This window comes from Pseudopodoces humilis, chromosome 2, assembly GCF_049639895.1.
Source record: "Pseudopodoces humilis isolate 2021_Gansu_Grassland_sample_001 chromosome 2, ASM4963989v1, whole genome shotgun sequence".
Lineage (NCBI taxonomy): Eukaryota > Metazoa > Chordata > Aves > Passeriformes > Paridae > Pseudopodoces > Pseudopodoces humilis.
In genome coordinates, this window is record NC_142201.1 from 88,353,208 (window position 1) to 88,374,192 (window position 20,985).

General features: G+C 38.3%; 1 protein-coding gene across 2 annotated transcripts in view; it reads left to right on the forward strand.

Annotated features, from left to right (window-relative positions):
• Window positions 1–20,985, forward strand: part of MAN1A2 (mannosidase alpha class 1A member 2) — a 133,475-nt gene that overhangs the window by 54,071 nt on the left and 58,419 nt on the right. For both annotated transcript variants that reach the window (XM_014253391.2, XM_005523861.3), the window contains exons 4-5: window positions 6,199–6,317; window positions 8,668–8,748. In XM_014253391.2, the coding sequence (XP_014108866.2) occupies window positions 6,199–6,317; window positions 8,668–8,748 (200 nt within the window). The remainder of the gene's footprint in view (window positions 1–6,198; window positions 6,318–8,667; window positions 8,749–20,985) is intronic.

Here is a 20,985-nt window from a genome sequence, read left to right on the forward strand (position 1 = left end):
TGATCCTGCCTCCATCCCCAAGTAGCTACACCAGTAATCAAGCATGTTCTGCACCACTAGGTGTAGGTTCAGCTTCCACTAAGTGATGTCTGGCCAGGGCCCTGCAGAAAAAAAGATTAGGATATGAGACAGGCTGAGACCAATACTATTTCTGGCACTATTTCTGTTTGTATCTTATGGTCCTGTCAATCAGTGTGATCATCCCATTGGCCATGGGAAGGTGTTTTGAGAGTGAAAGCTATTTTCTTGCATCTAGATCTCTAGTCTTTGCACACAGCTAACTATGGATTCCAGCTTTTTATTGCTTAGGAAGATAAGTCTACTTTCTAGAGTGTAAAATAACTTATTTTGATTGCAGGGATGTCTTAACACAGGGATACTTGCTCTTTGTGTGGTATAGCGACAGTTGTCTTCAGTAATGGCCCAAATGCTTTTACTTTATGCAGCTTCTTCCTCAATCTTGCCAGTTCCCCTAGCTTTCTTCAAAATGTAGCTGCAGATCATGTCTGCAGGCTGCTCTTGCAAAGGAGGATAAGAGTCCTTATTAGATTCCTGTGTGATTTTGTCACTGGTTTAGGAGATATGAAAACCCTACCTTGATTGTAAATGGACTGATGGGCATCCTGCTTTTGGATGTGTCATCTGCTGTCTTTTCCAAGGAAAAGTAAAATGCTTCCTTCTCAGTCCCTGCTTGAGGTAGAAGAGTAGGAATGGTTATATGCACCTAATTAGGCCTATTTCTATGACTTCCTTGGAAGCAGAGCAGCCTTAGTAGTTTTCCACTTAGGCTGGTTTCCTTGGCTTCGTAGCAGCAGCATACATTTTGGTAATGAGAGATCCATTTGTGTAGGCTGGACTTCCTTCAGGTTTGTTACTCCTCTAGCAAGTCTCTGGGTAACTGCCAAGTGTGTTATAAGACACACACACACTTGTGGCACAGAGGTGTTGGAGCACAGGCTGAGGGAGAAAGGGTAAGAGGGAAATTCTCTCTCCAACCTTTTGCCTTCCCCTGGCTTATTCACTGTGAGGGTGTAGGGGAGTGGGAAAGAGAAAGCCTTGATGCTGTGGAAGCAATAGTAAAAATTCTGGTGTGTTTCCAACACTGGTTTAGTCACACATCCAAACCCCACAGCAGCATACAAACTGCTGTGAAGAAAATTAACTCACTCCCATGCAGACTCAGTATCCCTGCTCAAACCTCCACTCAGGCCAATGAAAGCCCCTATGGAAGTATTTTTCGGGAGAGGTAATGAGATTTGTGTGTGTTGTATACATGTTGAAGTAAGGAGGAGGTATGGGTAAGATGTTAAATAACCAGTTTCTGTGAAGCACCTATTTGATGATTACCTTTCAGCTTAGTGTATTACTTCAGTTTGTTGGTCCAGAGTTTTAATTTGTCATCTTGTTCCTTATTTAACTTGTCTATGTCTTGTATCTTTAATATTTTCTGTTCATAATTGATCTATGCATAGTTGATCTATTCACATATTTTCTCTAGTACCTCGCTGCTTATAGTCTCTTCTGCTTCCATGTAATAAATACACTAAGCAACCCCGAGCTGATATTAGACATTCTAAATCTCTACTCTTTTTCTTATGGTATAATGAAAATGGGCTATTTATTTTCTTCATATTCCTTTTGTCGTGGAACACTTGACAACAATCTGTCTCCCTTGTACTTTGATAGTCTCTTGTGAGACTTTCAAATGGTACTAATAAGCCAGTTCTTCATCTAGTGTGTTGGCATACTGAAAGAATTCTAGATAAGACCATTTTTCTTTCAGAGGCCCTGATATTTACACTTAGTCATATGATTTGCTAAAAATTTCAAACTAGATTTATGTGGTATCAAGTGAAGGAATTTTTTGGCTTATCTCAGGAAACTGAAGTCTACCTAACTGCAAATCTGAATTACCATTTTGCAGTCCTTCGGAATAATACTCTTGCTTAATGAGAGTATGCATGATTTTCTTAATAGTTCAGCTATTTCACTGCTAAATTCTTTCCATTAGCTCATGATGGATGTTCTGTTTTATTTAGAAGAATGAGCATTGCATTCATTAGGCAAACTTCATTAAATTTGGAGCTCAATCAACCAGAACTATAATTATATGGAGAGGAAACTTCCTAATCTGACATTTGTAAAACTGAGCCTTTTTGGAATTGGTTGTTATCTTATGTGACATGACTAGCTGAGCTTTTGTATTGAACAGAGGCAGACCCTGGGAGGAGTGCCTTCAGCTAGCAGAAGTGTTATTTTCTATTATAGTTTAATTGTTTTATAGCCTTTTTTCACCACAATGAGACATCTGCTCCCTCTATTTGTGGAGCAATAATAGACTGCTTGAGGTGGTAGCAAGAAGTGTATACTTTAAACTGTTATCTCATTATTTAGGGTTACTTTATGGTGCTTCAAATGATACCTTCTGCAGTTTAATTCCAGGAAGGTTATCCCCTTGTCCTTTAAGGCAAAATTTATGGATCTTGCCATGGCCGTGAAAGGAAAAAAAAGAATGTTCTCTATTATGAATGGAAAATTATTTCACTTTGTGACTTTAGATGAATGGTTTCTGTCTGTATCAGTAGGGGGAAGTACCACTGCCTATGCATTTCTACTTTGCCTACTCTACTTTGCCTTGCTGGTAGTGCAGTACATTTTAAGATGAAGACAGCTATTACAATGTCACTGCTTGTTTTGGTCAAGTTGTAGATACAGATTCAGTGGAAGCTCTTACTTAAGAATAAATTAAGAATGACATCCTTTCTACATTGTCCCTGAAGAAAGATGCTGAGAGCAATGAATTAATTTTACTCTCTGACCAAACATAACGTAGGCACAAATGGTTTTAAGTTGTACTTATGTTGTAGTATGGAGCAGCCAAGGTGTTACATGAGTATTGTCCTGAGTGTTGCATTATGTTCAGTTCTGCCCTGTATTCTTGTAGGCACAAGACTTCTGAGTATGAATTCTGCATTTTGGACTCTTCCGCCTCAAAACCCACGAGGAGGGAATTAACTTGCTTCCAGTTACCTGATTGACACTAAAGGAAGAAGACTAGGCAGACAATCTGTTCCAAAATTTAGACTTGTCATCTCTTGACCTTTTGGAAATGAGTTCAGCCAAAAGGATTTGAAAATGCAAAGATTGTTCCTCCAAGTCTTCCTCATGGAAGAAGTATTCATGTGTAGAAAAAATTAAAATAACTCAAGTTTGGTTGAAAAAGCCTGCTTATATGAAAAAAGAAAAACTAATAATTTATTATAGGTTGGGATGTGTATACTATCCTTAGGAGATTGGGATAAAAAACAGTTGGGCTGTCACATGGAATCTAGAAATTATAACCATACTGATCTGTGCCTCAGGAACAAGTGCCCATCACTGCTTAGGGAAGAGGCACGTGAGAGAAGGGGCTTTTCTTAGTAGTTTTGTCGGACACTCATGGTTCTAGGAAAGATAAACATAAAAGGTGAAAGAAAGGAATGTAAAGGCAGACAGAGGGAGGGCTTGAACAAAATTTTAGAGTACAGCCCAGACAAAAATTTCAGAGTGTGAGCCTATGCCTTTAATTGACTCTTAGGGACAAAAATGCCTAACAAGTTGGTTTTATTGAGCTCTGTTTGTTTCTGTGGATGCAAACAATGTTGAAGGATCTGGTGTGAAACGGGTTGTGGGCAATTCCTTTTGGGGACCACTGGTTTAGGTGAGATCTCTTATATGGGGTTGAGGGCTCACTTTTGATACAGTGATAGTGAAAGAAAATTTCTTGTCTGCACTTGGCGAAGTTGTATTGATCAATCATTATGGGATGCACTGGGGAAACTATGAACATTTTTGCTTAGCTCTGGAGAGGGCTCTGTTCTGTTCTCTCTGAATTCATCTATTGGATTTGTGAGATGGCAAAAGTTATGTGCTTTTTCATTTCCTTGGCCCTTTTGCCATAGTTCTGTGCAGAGAACCATGTGAAAAAGATTGTTTAAATTTGTGTTTTTGAAGATACTTTCTTGAGATCTGGCAAGTACAAAATACATTTAGTTTTGATCCAAAGTCTTGCTCCCAACATATTACTCTCCCATGTTGTGGACACTGGATCTGAGATCTAGAAAACTGTGGCAGATTGTACCATGGTGTCTGAAGTTCTTTGGAGTAGGTGTGGGAGGTAGGGTGGCCAGCAATGACACACCAGTTCATTTCCATGCAATGTGTTCTCCACATCCCATGCCAGTTAAAGAATACAAGAGCTTACTGATGTGATTACCACTGTGTTTAAGTTGAAACGTTTTTACTTTTTGAAACTATTGCAAGAGGAACTTTCAGGATTTCCCAAGACTTAGGTATCCCTCTTCATTCAAAGACTTTGTGTATATGAAAGTTTTATCAATGTGGTTTAAATAAAGGAACAGAAATTACTTTGAGTGTGTTGTGGAAGCATTGTATCTTGTCTTGGAAGATCTTGGAAGATAACACATTCCAACTTTGTTAAAAAATACTTTGTCAGCTAGTACTGAAGGTAATCCTTGTGTCATGGTCTTATTTGCATATTTTTGAAGTGATAAATTAGATAACTGTGACATTATGCTTTTGAAAAGGTGCAAAGTTAAGTGCAGTGCAGTGCTGTGGCTCCACTTTAGCACAAGCAGTGGAATTTGGCTGAAGGCATTAAACCTTACAGTACTAAAGCACCACAGTGAATTCATTTCCTGAGAGTTATAGGTATGGCTGGTGGACAATTTGTCAAAGGATTTGTCTTTTAATTAATCTTGCAAAAGGCAGCATGTCCCAATATGTACTTGAATTTCCTTAACAAACACCACCAACTTTAGGCTTTCCAAATCTAATTGAAATTAAAAGAAACAGATGCATGGCTATTCTTTAAAAATTAGTTGTTGGTTACTTTGTCATGGATACTGTTGTGTTTAATTTTTGTTATTTGGGGAAAGAAGTCCCTGAAAATGGAGTTAAGTCGTTTAGATGTGCGAAAGAACCCAGTGGGGGTGATGGCTTCATTCACTTACTGTTGAGGGGAAAAAAATATAGCTCTAACCATGTGAAAAGCAGAAATGGATGAATAAAAACTACCAAACAGGAACACTGTGTTGTAGAGATTCCCATTATGGGTGGAAAGCACATTAAAAGAACCCTAAAATTTACTTGTTAGGACACTAGTGTCATTAAATTGCTAATCAGAGTTATTGCACTGGTTTATAGATTACAGGTATGAGCAGTGAAATTTGGCTATTTTGTTGGTGCACAGGAAGTTTTATGCACTCCATGAAAACAGATAACCCGTGATAATTTTTGCTTTCCTCTAGAAACCAAGATTTGTGCCTATGGAGGGCAGCAGCTTGGGTTGGGATGGCCCCAGGAGGCCAGGGCTATCATGGGCCATGGCTCACCACCTCTCATCTCTTGCACAGACCGATGAGTCACTCATCAATCAGCTCTAAATTGCTGCTGTTTCAAGTGAATGGCATTTTAGCTTAAAGCACCATTGATTTTTATTTGGCTTTCAATGCTCCACTTGAAGCGGTGACAGTTGAGAAATCCATTAGTGGCGCATAGCGTGTGTCCCTGCAGACGCTGAGGGGAACATCTTGGGACTGCGGCTTTGGCAGCCTCGCCAGGCCAGCGCTTCCCTGCTCATCAGTCCGTGCTTTTCAATCATTAGCTAGCATCCATAATTGCAAAACTTTGAATATTTCAGAAGTAAATGTTGGGAAATGCAAGGCATTACTGCAAGTACTGATTACTATATCTTGCATATGCATTTTTTCCCCCCCTTAGTAATGCTTCTGTCCTAGAATTGCTAGGAAGCTGAATGTCTTTCTGTCCTTTTGGTTTTTTGTGGGTTTTTGGTTTTTTGGGGTTTTTTTGAGTGTTTTTTGGTTGGTTTTTTTTGGGTCAAAGTACAGTTGCTCAAGTTCAAGTTAGGAAAGCAGATGAAAAGGGATCTTTTTTCCATCTTTAGTATTCTTTTCTCTCCAGAAGCCAAATTGTGCCAGAGGATTGATACTTTAAAAGAGAAGTGGGAATCCTCTTATGTACCTGCTAATTCCTTGTTAGTTTTGATTATTCTTTGTGCTGACACCTTTGTAGTAACTTTGCTTTGCTAGTGCTTGGGTTATTTTCTCATATTTGTGATGTTTAAGAAAAGTAGTGAAATAGTCACTTGTAATAGAAACCCTTCTTTTTTGCACGTAGGAAACTCACAAATGGGTGCTACCATAGTAGATGCATTGGATACTCTATATATCATGGGCCTTCACGATGAATTCAGAGAAGGACAAGAATGGATTGACAAAAATCTTGATTTCAGTGTGGTGAGTAGAGCCTACCCTAATATTTCTCTAATCCTTTTCACAGTGCTCATTTTGGGGGGAGACAGAAGAGATCTTTCAGATGAAGCTTAATAAAACTTACGGATCTAAGTGTCAGATGTAAACTTTAGTGACATTCTCTGTATATCTAACTTTGTTTTAGGAAAAAAATATATACCCTGACCCTTTCACACTTAGAAGTGTAAGTAAAGATACTTAGATATATTGTATTTTCAAAGTGCAAATTGTAATTGGATAACAGAAGTAAGGGGAAGTGTTTTGTAAGAAACAGCCAGGCCTCAGAAATGAAGACAGAAAGACAAGGTTTTACTGGCTGATAGTTGTTGCAAATAACTGAAAGACAATTTTCCCCAAGACTATGGTGTAACAATTATTTAAGAATATAATCTTGTCTCTTCTTCCATTTCTTAAGAGTTTTAACATAAAGTATGTCACTTGAATTCCTGAGGTTTCCTACAGGCTCTTAATCTATCACAAGAATTTCCCAGTTGGTCATACAGCATCTGACATTCTTGGGAGTTTGGAAGCATTAAATGGAAGAAATGGCTCTATTTTAGTCTTATTGATTAGTGTTCTTAGTACTAAATTTGGGACTGTCACAGATTCTGTGATGGAATTTGTATTTCAGTCTTTGGATTTGCCCTATGGTTCCAAAAATAATTTTTCATTCAGTAAATGCACATAATGAAATATTGTACTCAGAATTCAGCAAATGCTTACTGTTTCTGTATTTTAACCTACTTTTCAAAACTTATTTGTTTGGGCTTTTTCCTTTTGATTTATACCTTGACTGTCTGGCAAACATCAAAGAAACTTTACTCTGCTTTTTCAGTTAGTGCCAGATAATTATTCTGTCTAAAACTGAAGATCCTAAATATATCAGACAGTGCAGACATAATGATACCATTATGAGGGTGAACTAAATTGCTTCCATAACTTTTGTCTGATCTAAGGCAATTTCAATATAAATTTGCAATATTAATCTAGGATTTGGATGGAAGAAATTTACATGACCCTCTGGGGTTCAATTACATCTTCCTATGTATCAAAAACCATTTCTGAAGGTTAATGAGTTGTCTTGTGTATACACCAAACTTGAGTAATTTTCTTATATGATTTGGAACTTATAAATAAATACATAAATTTGATCCTCTTGGATTCTTCTACTGGGAAATGGAAATCATTGGTTATACTTTACACTGTCCCACTGCATGTGTGATTCATGACTTTAATAGGTATTAAGTGGAATCATGCTGTATTGGTGTTATTTTTCTTGTATCAGCTCTATGTGAAAAGAGAAGGCCTTTTACTAAAAGCATTTGGGAGTATTTCAGACTTCCAATCAGTGCTGTTTGAAGAAATCCTTATTTACATAATCTTTCTGAAATATGTAATATGTGCAAAATACATTTAGTTTTGATCCAAGCACTGCAGGTGCCATAAAAATAGCACGAAAGGAAAGACGTACCTGTAAATGTCATTTCAGCTGTGTGCAGATTGGTGAGTCAGCTTGTTCACTGCATGTTGCAGTGACTTTTCAGGATAAAAGGAAAAGTCTTACCTATCTCAAAATCTCTTAATAAAACTACATTTCTGTGTCAGAATATAGGTTGAAGAGAAGTTTATGGGGGAGACAGATGGCGTGCATGTGGAAAATTAAGTGAATGGGGCACAGAGGGAGTCAGTTGTTAAAACTATCTGGTTCCTCTTAATTTTTGGGGGGTTAAATGAGTCAAAAGATACTGTTGAATTTAACCTAAGGATAATAGTGTGGAAGAAGGCAATAAAATGGTTTATTCTTTTGAGTTTCTCAGTAGTCCTGCAGTACTACTTGTCATAACATAAAGGCTATTCCGAGACAAAAATTATGTTAAAATAGAGCTCTGAATTTGATTTTAGTAATTCAGGTTACAAAAGTGCATTATGGGAATTTTCTAATTATTATTTTGTTTTATCTTTTAAACCTTGAAGGTTTGGTGTTATGCTGAAGCATAAGAGAGAAGATGCTGAATTTTAGAAATGTACAGTCCTTGCCTTCTTTCCCACCAGCCTCAAATTACTGTAATTGCACTTTGTGGTGATAAAATGGTTAGAGGGCAGGAGAAAAACTAATTTGATTTTAATAAAATCGATTGAAGCTGTAACTAGAATTGTCATTTGGTGTCACAAAGATGTGCACGAGAATTTCAGTTTGGATCTAGACACTGCAACAGTACAGACCCTTGCATGTGGATTGCCTTAGGATATGTACTTTCTTCTGCCTTGACAATTCTTTTTCTTCCTTGATTAAGGAGTTGGTTAATTATTTATTAATGCTTTCTTTCTGTTCTAGAATTCTGAAGTGTCTGTTTTTGAGGTCAATATTCGCTTCATTGGCGGTCTTCTAGCAGCATACTACCTTTCAGGACAAGAGGTAAGGAGATTGGAAGGTGTCTAAAATTCAGTGTGTTCCGGCAAATGTGGCATATGAAGGCTTTTCTAAAATCTTGACTTCTCAGTAGCTTGCAAACTAATCTCACAGCAGTCAGTTGTCCAAAATAACATAATTCTTAAGTGTATGGAATCTTTAAAATTTGTTTCTGAGTAGATCTTGTGCCATTTAGGACACTTGGTTACAGTTTAGAAATGCTTCTTTTATCAAGATGTTTTCAGAAGTTATCCACTCAAATAAGCATCAGCTTGAAATGTCAAGTGAAATGTCAACCTTCTCATGCCAACAATAACTTGTTTTGATACTCTGCAACTTCATGAAGGTAGAAATAGTATCTTTGTCACTTTTCCTGCGAGGCTGTAGGATTGCTTCATCCAAGTGCTACTCAGTCTTCTTACCATTTTCTCAGTGACAAACTGAGAAATAACAAGCCAATTTTATACAACTTCTGAAACTTCTGTTAAAAAAGATACAGAGACATGCTTAGATTGACAGGATGCATGTCCTCAAAGACTTGCAACAATGGACTTCCTTAGTCCAGTAGTCACAGTGCTGTGACCTCTTACTTCACATACTTCAACAAGACTAGAGCTTGACCCCCAGCACTTCCCATGTCTTAGGAGCTACCTGTCTTTAATCTATTGCCTGTGTCTTTGATTCTTTGGTTTTGTCCTTTATTTTTCACGACCCTTCTGTAGCCCACTACCAGACATATTTTGTGGCTTAAGACTTTCAGGTGTTCTTAAATATTTTCTTCCTTTGTTTAGGGAAGCACCACATACATACCAACAAGTTCTCAGGGATTTTAAGACTGCAGTCCTAAAGGCAACCCAGAGAAAACGCATAATTTGTTGTCTCTTTCTTTGGCATCATCCTGGCATCTGTGAATTTTCTCTTTTGTGAGCATCTTCTCTTAGGAAGAAGAGCTCAGTGGCAAAGCAAAATTCCTGTGTATATGTTGAAAGAAATGGGTGGTTTATTTTTCATCCAGTGTCCCTGCTTCACTTTCTTCAAACTGGAACATGCATCCTTGGAGACATCTACTGTGGTTATGAAAAACCTCAGAGAAGAAGCAAGGATGATACATTCATAGCTGGATTATTTGTATAGGTTGATACTGCACTTTTGCACAAACCCCTTAAAAGGAACTTCTTTTGCCCCAGTATGCAGATGGGTGCAGCCAAACACTGCCAAAATGTATTTTTTGCCTGCATTTGTAAAGCAGAGTATTCCTTCTTAAATTTGCTTCTAACTTCTTGGTAGAGTCAGAACAAGCTCCTTTGCTTAAATAGCTTTATTTTCTTTCCTTCTTAGAAAGCATCTACCCTTTCTTTCCTAAATGTTGGCTAGGCTGAGTCTTTTGTTTTCAAAATTTTTATGGCATCATTCTCTCCAACAGACTTCAAATGCTGTATGACTTGTGATACAGGATTATTCCCGTCAAATGTCCATATGTATCATCTTTATTTTCCTAAAGAACTGCTAAAAAAAGTGCTCAGACTGCATTTCTTTCAAAATAGTGTGGCAGCTAGGATTGCTTTGGGTATCTTGAGAGACTGCTCCATTTGCCAAGTTGGATGGGGTTTCTCTTCAATTTGTCACTGTGGATATGACAAGCAAGGAATTTTGAGGCTCTTCAGCAACTGAGCCCAGGAGAGACACCTGTGTCTGGGAGCTCCTTGGAGTTGGAAACAGGTTGCTTGAGATGTGACTTCCAATCTGGTCCTCTCTCTTCCCTAAGAAGGGAACATATTCCTTAGCTCAGGATTGGGGCATGCTTGATTTCTTTATTCACTGCATCCAGACATGTGAGGAGACACTTTCTGGCCTTGCTAAGACAGACAAGCCTGTTCCCAGCCATTTGGGTGTTCTGCCTGATCAGGTTGTGAACATTGCACCTTTAAGAGACACCTTACTGTCTCTTGGTAGGTATCCTTTCTTTGTTCATCAAGCCATCATTTACTTGATCATATTCACTTACCACACCTTGTTGATACTCCAGCTACTATCTTCCTACCTCCAAGCCTCCCTCTTCTAAAAGACTTGCTAGATTGGTTTTAAAAGGTTTTCATACTGATTTTCCATACTTCTGCATGTCTTGTTTGATGTATTTAAAGTAAGGTCTAGTACAATGAACTGCTGCTTTGAATTAATTCCATTTTTCTCCTTTTAATAAATACAGATTCTGCTTAGGTCTGCAACAGGAGTTACTGCTGTTTGGTGATATTTACAAAAGCTGTTCTTACTTCATTTTGACTCCTGTCACTTAGTGTTGATAAAGATCTGTAGAGACAACCATAAAACAGTGTCCAAGACTCAACATCAGCTGTGGAACTTTAATAATTTGTAAATGGCCACGTCTGGAGAATTTTATAGTCATTGTGGTTTATCTGCCCTTTGTGGGGAGAGGGTAACTGTCCTTGATAGGATTTTATCTGATTGATTCATAATGGTAGCTATTGATCATAGTTTTCAGGTATGGCAGATTATTAATTTAGATTAAATAGTCCTTTTAAATGCTTTTATTGAAAACATGTCAGGTTTTAAAGTTTATTTAGCATGTCTAGTGGCACGACTCTGTGGCTTCCATGCTGTATTTAAACTGTCATGTTACTACTGTTACTTGGAGGAGCATCAACTGAGATCATGGTTTTAATAATGCTGATTATAGCTAATGGTAGGATTTTAAGCCTTTTGTATTAAGATTGTGAGTATTCCTGTCCTTTTATCAGTAAGGGTTCCCTCTTACTCACTGCAGTGAATGGGTGAATAATGAAATATGTCTCCCATACAACCAAAAATAAAGTTGCTGTTTTTAGCAGCTGACAGCTTGGCTGAAAATGCTGTAGGGCTTGTCCTGTCCAGTGTTGAGTCACAGGCCTTTCTTTGTGAAACACTGACGTGTGTAAATTTTTTAACAGCTCAGCCTTTCACATGTGGGAATTTCTGCTGGACTTTCATGAGTGATGAGCATGTAAAGCTAAAGCTTGAGAAGGATGCATTTTGCTGCAAGTGTCATGGTTGTCTTGCCTCACTGTACCTTTCTGCTAAAGTAGGGAGACAAAATTGTTTTCCTGTCTAACAGGCAATTCTCCTGATGTGTGAAAGGTCACTATCTTTCTCCATTTTTCCAATCTCAGCATGCCTTTTGAGTAAAAGATAATCAAGATAGAACTGCAAACCTTGACACAGAGGAAAATTTGCCCATGTATTCTGTTTCAGTCTTCTGAAGTTGAAACAACACTGATACCTCTCTGGTGGCAGAGGTTGTAGGTGTGTAGTCGGGGGGGGCCTTGTTTAAATCCTCTGTACAGTATGTTTCTCCTGGCTGGTTGTGGACAGGCCATCTGGTGTCTGGCTAGGTGTGTTATCAGCTAAAATAGTGTGCCTTTGTCTCATTTCCCACAGAGAAATGAGGTCTCAATCTGTCATTGATTTTGAAATTCTTGGAGGCAATGGCTTTTCTCCAGGGGACATTATTGGAATATATAATGAATATACGTTAAAACAGTGAAATACAGAATCATAGAATGGTTTGGGTTGGAAGGGACCTTTAAAGATCATCTAGAACAAGCCCCATGCCATAGGAAGGGACAGCTTTCAACAGCCACGTTACTCAGAGCCCTCTCTGATCTGGCCTTGAACACTGCCAGGGATGATGTGTTCACAGCTTCCCTGGGCAGTACAACCTTGTTACCCTCATTATAACATATACCTTCCTGATAGGGCCCTAAGAGGGGTTTGAGCTGCCTGATCTGGTGGAATATGTCCCTGCCCATGGCAGGGGTTGGAACAGGATGATCTTTAAGGGTCTCTTCTAACCTAAACAGTTCTGTGATAATATCCACTCTAAACCTACCCTCTTTCAGTTTTAAAACAGTTGTCCCTCCTCCTGTCATTAAAGGCCATAGTAGAAAGTCCTCTTGATCTCTCTTGGAAGCTAGGGCCCGCTATAGGTGCTGGAAGGTGCTTGTAAGGTCCCTCTGGAGCCTTCTCTTCTCCAGGCTGAACAACCTCAGCTCTTAGCTTGCCTTCAAAGGAGATGTGCTTCAGCCCTTGGATCATTTTTGTGACCATCCTCTGGACCTGCTCCAACAAGTCCACAATCTTCTTTTATTGGGACCTCAGAGCTGCAAATGGTATTAGGGTCCTCAGTATAAGTGGGGGGTTTAGTGTATTTCTTTTGAAATTACACTGCCAAACTAAATAAAGGGAAGGGTGGACCAGATAATCCCCTGTGGTCCCTTCTAATCTGACCAATTCTGTGAAACAATAAGAGGCTCAATAAAAAATGAAGGAAAAAAGCATGATCTCTCCTGGGAGTGCTATGTGTCATAAAATAATGGAATTATCAAGTTTGGAAAGACCTTGACAAGAGTTCAGCCTCTCCAGGCAGACTCTCTTGTATTTTACTGTATGTCAGAGATTTCCCCCAGTTCCAGTAAGCAACCAATGCAAAGTGTTCACTCATTTTGTATGCTAATAGGTATAATCTCTTAAGTACCTAAATAGCTAAAGAAGAAATGCATAATTCATTGTTCCTATATTCAGTAAGGAGCCACTAATTAAATATTTTTGAGGTATAGAGTTTGAGAGTTGCTTAGTAGAATTGTGAGTGACTGGGACATATACTATGAAAACTAGGCACTGCTTTCTACCCCAGGTTGTGATAGAATGGGTAACATTTATATTTTACATTTTGATCAAACAGAATTGTAGTTAAAGTGTGTGAACTACCAGTTTTCTACCTTGTGAGTTGAGAGGCACCACTGTGCTTTCCCCTTAGCATCTGTCAAATAGAATTAACAGTCCAAAACAACATATTGTTGGTGAAATATATAATGAATTCTTATCTAAATTGAGCCAGACTGTTTCTCAGTAATCCCTGCAACAATCCTTTAATTTCTTTACGAACTACATACAATCTTCATTATGCTTGTGGGGTGGGGGTGGGGGACAACACTATGATACAGCTGATAATGTAACAGAAATAAGTAGAAATTAAATGTTCCGTATGCCTAGTTGGGAGCAAACATTGAGTATGGCATCTTAGGATGAAAACCAGCCCTACATGATTTAAAAAAACAAACTAACAGAAACCATCAATAAAATCCCCAAACAAAACAACAACAACAGAACAAAAACCTTTTTTTTTTTTTTTAATGTGGCTACATTAAGAGATTTTCTTGCTTTTCTGCATCATTCTGGCACAAATTTAATTTTTGTCTTTATGAATCCTATGAATCCATGTGTTTTTTATAGTTTTCAGGGATGCCTGGCAAGGCATTGTTTAGCATTTTCCCCAGAACAGTAGACTTCTTTGTTTATTCTAAGTTAATTCCCTAGACTTTCTGTATAAGAATGTTTTGTGTTCTTTGTGATTTTCTTTTACTTAGTATCCAGCACTAATAAAATCAAGTATCTTGATATCACTCTATTTTATTTAACAGCATCAAGATAGAAATGCTTAATGAAAGAGTAACATGTATACAAGGAGATTAGAGCAGGATAAAGCTACTTATATTGCTATTGCAATTTGTAGTCTTATTAGATTGGATCATACAGTTTTCTATGGTTTTCCAGGGAGGTTACTTGGAAATGAACCCACAGTGTATGGCTGGTTTCTGAGGATGTGCCTCTGGAATTCTTTGATCTCCTATGGTGTCTGTCTAGTTCAAGTTCAGTCATGTTTGGTGCTTGGTTTTTCTCTGGGTAACATGGGATTTTTTTCTTCAATATGGATGTTGGAATTTTTAAATTCTTTTTTTCAACACAAATTATCTAACTGATCTTCATTTGGTGTATGAGTGATTGTAAGTTCTTCCACTGCTTTCAGTCACATCTGTGGATCTGTATCGTTTTGGGCATTGGGGTAGCTGATACTGATTTCTGAGGGAGGATAGGAGCATTGCTTTGTAAAATCATTGCCTGTCCACAATGCTTTCAACTCCTGGTGCAAAAGAGCAACAAGCAGGCAAACAGTAAGAATGAATGGCACAAAGCAGAAATGAGTTGGCTGATCTCTCTGTGTTAATGCTGAAAGAATGAAGCTTGCCAGCAGACCACAGCAATAAGCTGCAGAAGAATTTATGAAATAGATCCATGATCATTGTGTCTGTATGTAGAATTTCTAAGAGTAGACTACCTGGAGACCAAGAGTTACAATGTCCTTAAGGACTAAAACAGTAAAAGGTCTGTTGCAACCTGATGTAGGATATCACACTGGAATCTTTAACAGAAGTTGGATTTTCTTTTGGTGTGCTGCATCGAGTGGTCCAAGAGTTGTAATTACTGCTGTGCTGTTCCCAGACCTGGCTAGTGAAGGAGCAGTCAGTATGAGGAAGATTTCACAGATGACAAAGCCAGAAGAAGCCAGCTTCACTCCTTCATATTGGGTGTGTGAACTTCTTTGGGGTCATAAAGGCAGATGGAGATTCCTAGAGCATCTTGCAGGATCCATTGTTCCTCATTTCTGAAACCCATCCAAAAGGCAGCAGTGATAGATACTGAACCCTGCCATGAGCAGTATTATCACTTCCAAGTCTTTGTGAACACACTGTAAATGAACTTTCTACTCTCTCCAAATGGGAATTTGTTCAAGGAGGGAGGGACAGACATCTGCAGAGCCCAAGTGTTGCGTACGCGCAGCATCACCCTGTAATTAAACATGGGGAGTGATCACTAGAGTAATAAAGCCTAAGTAAGATAAAGAACAGTCTTGTACCAGATTATTGCTGTGTTCAAAATCCGATTTTTTTACAGCTGTATTTGATGAATTGCTGTCACTGCTCCTCTATGGCTCCTGCCCAATAGCCTCCAGCATTGATGATACCCACTGCTAGAATGAATGTGATTGCCTGCCAAATGTCTGTCCAACTTCTTGAGAAATAGATAAAGTCCAATTTTTTGAGCAAATCTACAAGAATAGTAATCTCTTCACAGTGATCCCAGTCACAGGCATTTTTGCTGTCTCTGGATACTGTGACATCTTCCCTAAAGGTTAATAATCCTGGAGTACTATTTCTTCTCCATGCTGGGGACCACTTCTTGGTTTAAAAAAGTTTGTCTTTCCAGAGGGGCTTGGCATACTTATTTCTTACACAGCAAGCCCTAGCCAAGCAGAAAATTATCCACTGATACTTACAGAGTTGTCAGCATCTCTCCAAGAGAGAAGGGAGTCTTCTACCTTCTGTATATCAAGTCTGCCCCTTCCCCATGGCTACAGCCCAGCCTGGGTCTGTCACAATGTATGGCTAATTGGTGACTAGCTGTGGTGGTGAGCCCTCATGACTATTGACCCCTTCTGGGGCTTGGCATCACCTGTGGGAGTTGGTAAACTCCCTCAAATAGCAGTTTCAGCCTGCGTTAGGGATTTTGGTATTTCCCATGTTTGTTCCCAGCATGCAGTATTTTCTGTTTTCTCATAATATGTGTTAAGATATGTATTGAGATACTGTTCATATGGAGAGCAGGAAATAAAATCCTCTTAACACTGAAAGAGAATACCTGGGGCAAACATATGCAGGCACTTCCTGGAGCTATGTCTCCAAGTAGGAGAGGGCAGGATGCAAAATGCATGTCATTGTCAGGAGGCTGAAGAGGTGTAGGTTACTGAGACTAAGAGTCAGAGGAACATGATGTTACATGGATCTGTTTTGTTTCACTGTAGACTTTCAGCTACCTAGATTTTATCCAAATTAAGATGGATCCTTTTAATGTGTGGACTTCCCCATCTTTCTGAACAGTAAAGAAGAAATAGTACAAAAACATGTAAATAAAGCCCACATCTATACAGACAAACAAAATTCTTTAATGCTCGTTTCAGAGAGTAAGCCTGTTTTATTTTCTGATCCTTAAGAAGTCATTGCTTGTTTTGATGTGCTTACTCTGTGATTTTTAAAAAATTTGCATCATAACCTCTAGAATGCATCTGCCAAGCTGGTTGTTTTGAGCTAAAACTTCCTCTAGTTTGTTGCTGTGTGTTGCTGACTGTAGTATCATGCTACCAGCACTCCTCTGTTCTGTGTCTGAGATGGTCACCACATTCCAGGGTGCTTGGGAGGTAGTGCTGTGTCCTGCAAATGCACAAAATGCAACCTCAGCCAGAGGGGACATCACAGGGGAAGAGCTAGTTCGTTATCACCCATACATGCTGTGCAGGAGAGTTGGCAGGTGTGAGTGTGTGTGTGTGTAACACCTGTCTTTATGAGCACCCAGGATGAACTTCCTGTTCCCCATCTTTTCTGTGGAATTGTATTGGACATATGTCCCATTAATGTCATGAGGGTTTACACTGTTGTGAGAGTGTGTGTTGTCATGCTCATTTCAGGCATTTGTAGTTGCAAAGTGGATAGACTTGAGGATAAAAATATTGGAGATAGTTACTGGATTTGGAGCGCTTCAGTGATCAACAGTATGACATTACCTTTTCTTGGCAATTAGCACTCTGAGTGCCTGTGGCCCTCACAGATTAGAGTCCCTAAAGCTTCTGACAATTCAGCACATTTTCTGAAGCAAGATGCCACAGTGGTCTCTTAAAACTTGGGTTTAACTCTTCTGGCTAGTATTTGATAGAAAGTCTGTAACAAAACCAAATGTTGAGTCCATGGCTTCAGAATTGCTCCCCACAGAAGTTCATCTGCAGCTGTTTGCAGCAGAATTTGAATGTTGTTTCCAGTTCTTGCATGTGTTTGCGGACTGCAGCACATAAGAGATTTGTAGGGTATGCAGGAATGACCCCATCTTGCCTTTAGAGTAACTAAGAATTCTCTGGTCCGAACAGCATTTGTCTGAGGAGAGAGTGCACAAATGACCCATTGACTGCTTGCTTTTTTTCATGAAGTGAAGCTTCACAAATCATTAAAACTTGTGGCATGACTGACAGTTGGAAATAAAATATTCCTGCTAGCAGTACTGCATGGAATGACAAAAGCCCGGAGATGGATAGAGGGTCGCTTGTTGCACAGTGTACATGGCTGTGTTTGAAGAACAGTGTCAAGTAAGGAAAACAAAGTGAATATTATTCTAATGCCTCTTGTGTGATAGCAGCAGGAGGACACTTAGACCATTATGACAAAGTGTTCTTGTCTGCTGCTGATTTATTAATACGGTAAAAAGGGTAGCTTATTTTTCGTTTTTGTTGAACAAAGTTATTTACCGTATTTGCAATGTAAAAAAAAAGTTTAATAGTTTACTGTGGTTACTTTTGTCAGCTTTAGATATAAAGGAGTTCATTTACATGACTGTCTTTTTCATCTTTTTAAACACCATCAAAATTACATCTCTCTCTGAGCAAAATAGTAATATCGTTTGTGTGGATAAATCCAGCCTCAAATCTCATTTAAAGTAGAACACAAGGGATGTTAAGTACTTGATACTCTATCAACAGATAATCAAACTAATCCTTTCCAGGAATCTGACAGGCAGCATATCCTCCATTCAGCAATACTAGTTAGGCAAATTATGTTATATATGTCAATGGATATCCCCAACAATCAACCTAAATATATAAAATACAGGTTTTCAATAAGTAAGCCAATACCATGTCTACTGGTTTCACAGAATTCTTACATGTACTGATGAAATTACCTAAATTAAAACTTTAAGGCTTATCTAAATTAAGTTTTCAAAGGGTGAAAATCTCAGAAGAGTTAACAGCATTGTGTATGTCCTGTTCAATGAAGATGAGATTTGAGCTTGTTGCCAGGAGATGAGCTGCTTATTCATAAATAGTTGTGACAGCTCACTGGTCTCTTAACAGGACACAGCCTCAAAAAAACCCTCTATTTTTCTTTGACTTTTAAAGCATTGTCTCATATTGGGCGTTGCCACTGCTCACTGCAGTGCAGATTGCAACGCTTGTGCAGTTTCTGTTTACCGGGCTTGTAGTAATCATTTTCTTGACTGGCAAAGAACACTTAACCCAGTTTATTGCTGCATCTTGGTGCTGCACGACACCTGAGGCAGAGAAAACTGACTTAATTCTGGATTCATTTCTTCCACTCTGATTGGAAATAGCTTTTTCCTGTTAGTGTAATATGCTTTAAACTGGGGGAAATAAAGGACAATCTGTTTTAGCACTAGAAAGTATAATAGCTGTGCAGTGATAGCTACTCCTAAAACTCATTCTTTGGTCATCTTCCTGTGGAGGGCTGTAAAAACTAAGAAGGAATAGGTAATTGTAACTATTCTTATGTATCTCCTCTTGATCAGATCTGTTAGTTTTTCTGTCCCTCTTCAGTAGTTTAAGAAACATACTGATAGGCACCAGTGACACCAAGCACAGTATGCTTCCTGTTGTTTTTCCAGACATTCATTTTTTTTTGCATTACTCTTGACACAGTAACACTTTAGCTTTTACCACAGAGTTTTCCTGTTCTTTCCTCCTGAGGATTTTCACGCTTTATCTGATCCAGAAAGGAAGTATGGCATTGTCTTTTGTCAACTGAAAACACAGTTCTTCCAGCAGAATTTTTTTTCACTTTGAAACATAACTAAAATACAACTCTGGACATGATACTCCTTAAAATTGAGCATCTTTGGCTGTCTTTGCCTTTTGGAACTTGTTCTCATTCAGTACTAACTCTTATGTTTTTGTCTTGAAAAGGAATTTGCATGCTAGCTGAGAACAGATATGGTGAGAGAAAAAAAAATGCCAGGAATGCTACAATAACTGCTAAGCAAAGCCACTAGAATCTAGGAAAAATATTAACCAAAAAAATGTTGCCTCTAGATGTGTGCACCTACCACATGATAAAAATGGTGAACTCTTCTTATCTGTTAAGAATCAAGAGGATGCTGTCTGCAGTAACATTCTGTTACCATTTATGAATTGGATAGTCAAGAAACAAATTTTTAAAGGAATGACCAAGAAGTTCTCTAGCCTTCAAACACAGCATATTCTGTGATTTTTTATTTTTTTTTTTCAATTCAAAACACAAGATTGAAGATAAGTGCCTATATCAAAATAATGCAACTATGTGCATTTTAGGAAAAGGTCTTTTAAGGTGACCTAGGTAATTGTGAGCCAGATAGTCTGTTTTCACTTCTTCTGCCTATCCCAGAAATTTACATAATGGAAAATAAGAGATCATCAGTACAGTAGTGACTTGACAATAAAGTCTTAAGAGTTTATATCTGAGTGCAGTTTTGCTCTTGTTAAGATGGCAAATAAGTAGAAAACTCCTGAGATATTTAATTAAATTGTTCAACTAGGCCTGCGTAAATTAAATCCATTTCAGTGTTGCCAAAGGTGTAGGTGCAGACTGGAAGTTACAAGAAAAATGAACAACCCATGTTGAACAGACCAACATGGGGACAGGATAAGGGATCATGTTCCAAGTAGTTGTGGCTTTGGAAGAGTATGTGAAACTCAAAAAAGGCAAGCTGCTCAGATTGAACCTTTGGTATGAAACCCTGTGGCAAAAGACCTATAAGCATTTGGGTTTATAAATAGAAACTTAAGATATGAGGAGAAATTTATTTCCATTGAAGTCACTAATAAGACTTATAAGACTGCTGTTGTTGTGCAGCAAGCTTCTTGGTAATCATGTTCTTAGGAGGATTTATAGAAGCAGTAGAAAGTTGTGAAGAGTTAGAGGACTGGTAGTTGTGCCTCCTGGACACATGAATAGCCAGGATGTGGTACAGGATGCAGACCAGATATCTCTCTGAAAGGAATCTTTCATTGAAGTACTGCTTATTGATCTAAGTAGAAAGGTATATTGACACTTCATATTTTATGCAGATGATCAAATTGTTGCTCTTGAACCTTTTCTATTTTAGTTTGCGTGGCATAAAGGAACAACATTTTTATCTTATAGTTCTGGTCCTGAGAACTATAAATTATGCTGCAGGAGTCTGGATATTTATTTCACCATTTTGTCAAAACAAATGTCTGGTTTTTCAAGTGCCTTGCAAAATTTATGCAACTCTGAAGATTACAGTGCTTACTAATTCATTGCTCATAGGTTTTTTTTGCCAGCTAATTTTCTGTCAGAACTCAGTCCACATACATATATATAGATAGATAAAGTGTAGATATGCTACATATCTGTTGATTGGGAAAAGCCCATAAAAAATTGGAAAAACAAGTTAATAAAAAACCCCATAAACCAAAAAAACCAAACAAAACCCAAAACCCCCAAAAAACAACAACAACCAAACACTATTTACTTTAATCAGGTGCAATGTAATGTGCTTTGCATCTGTCATTGTGTC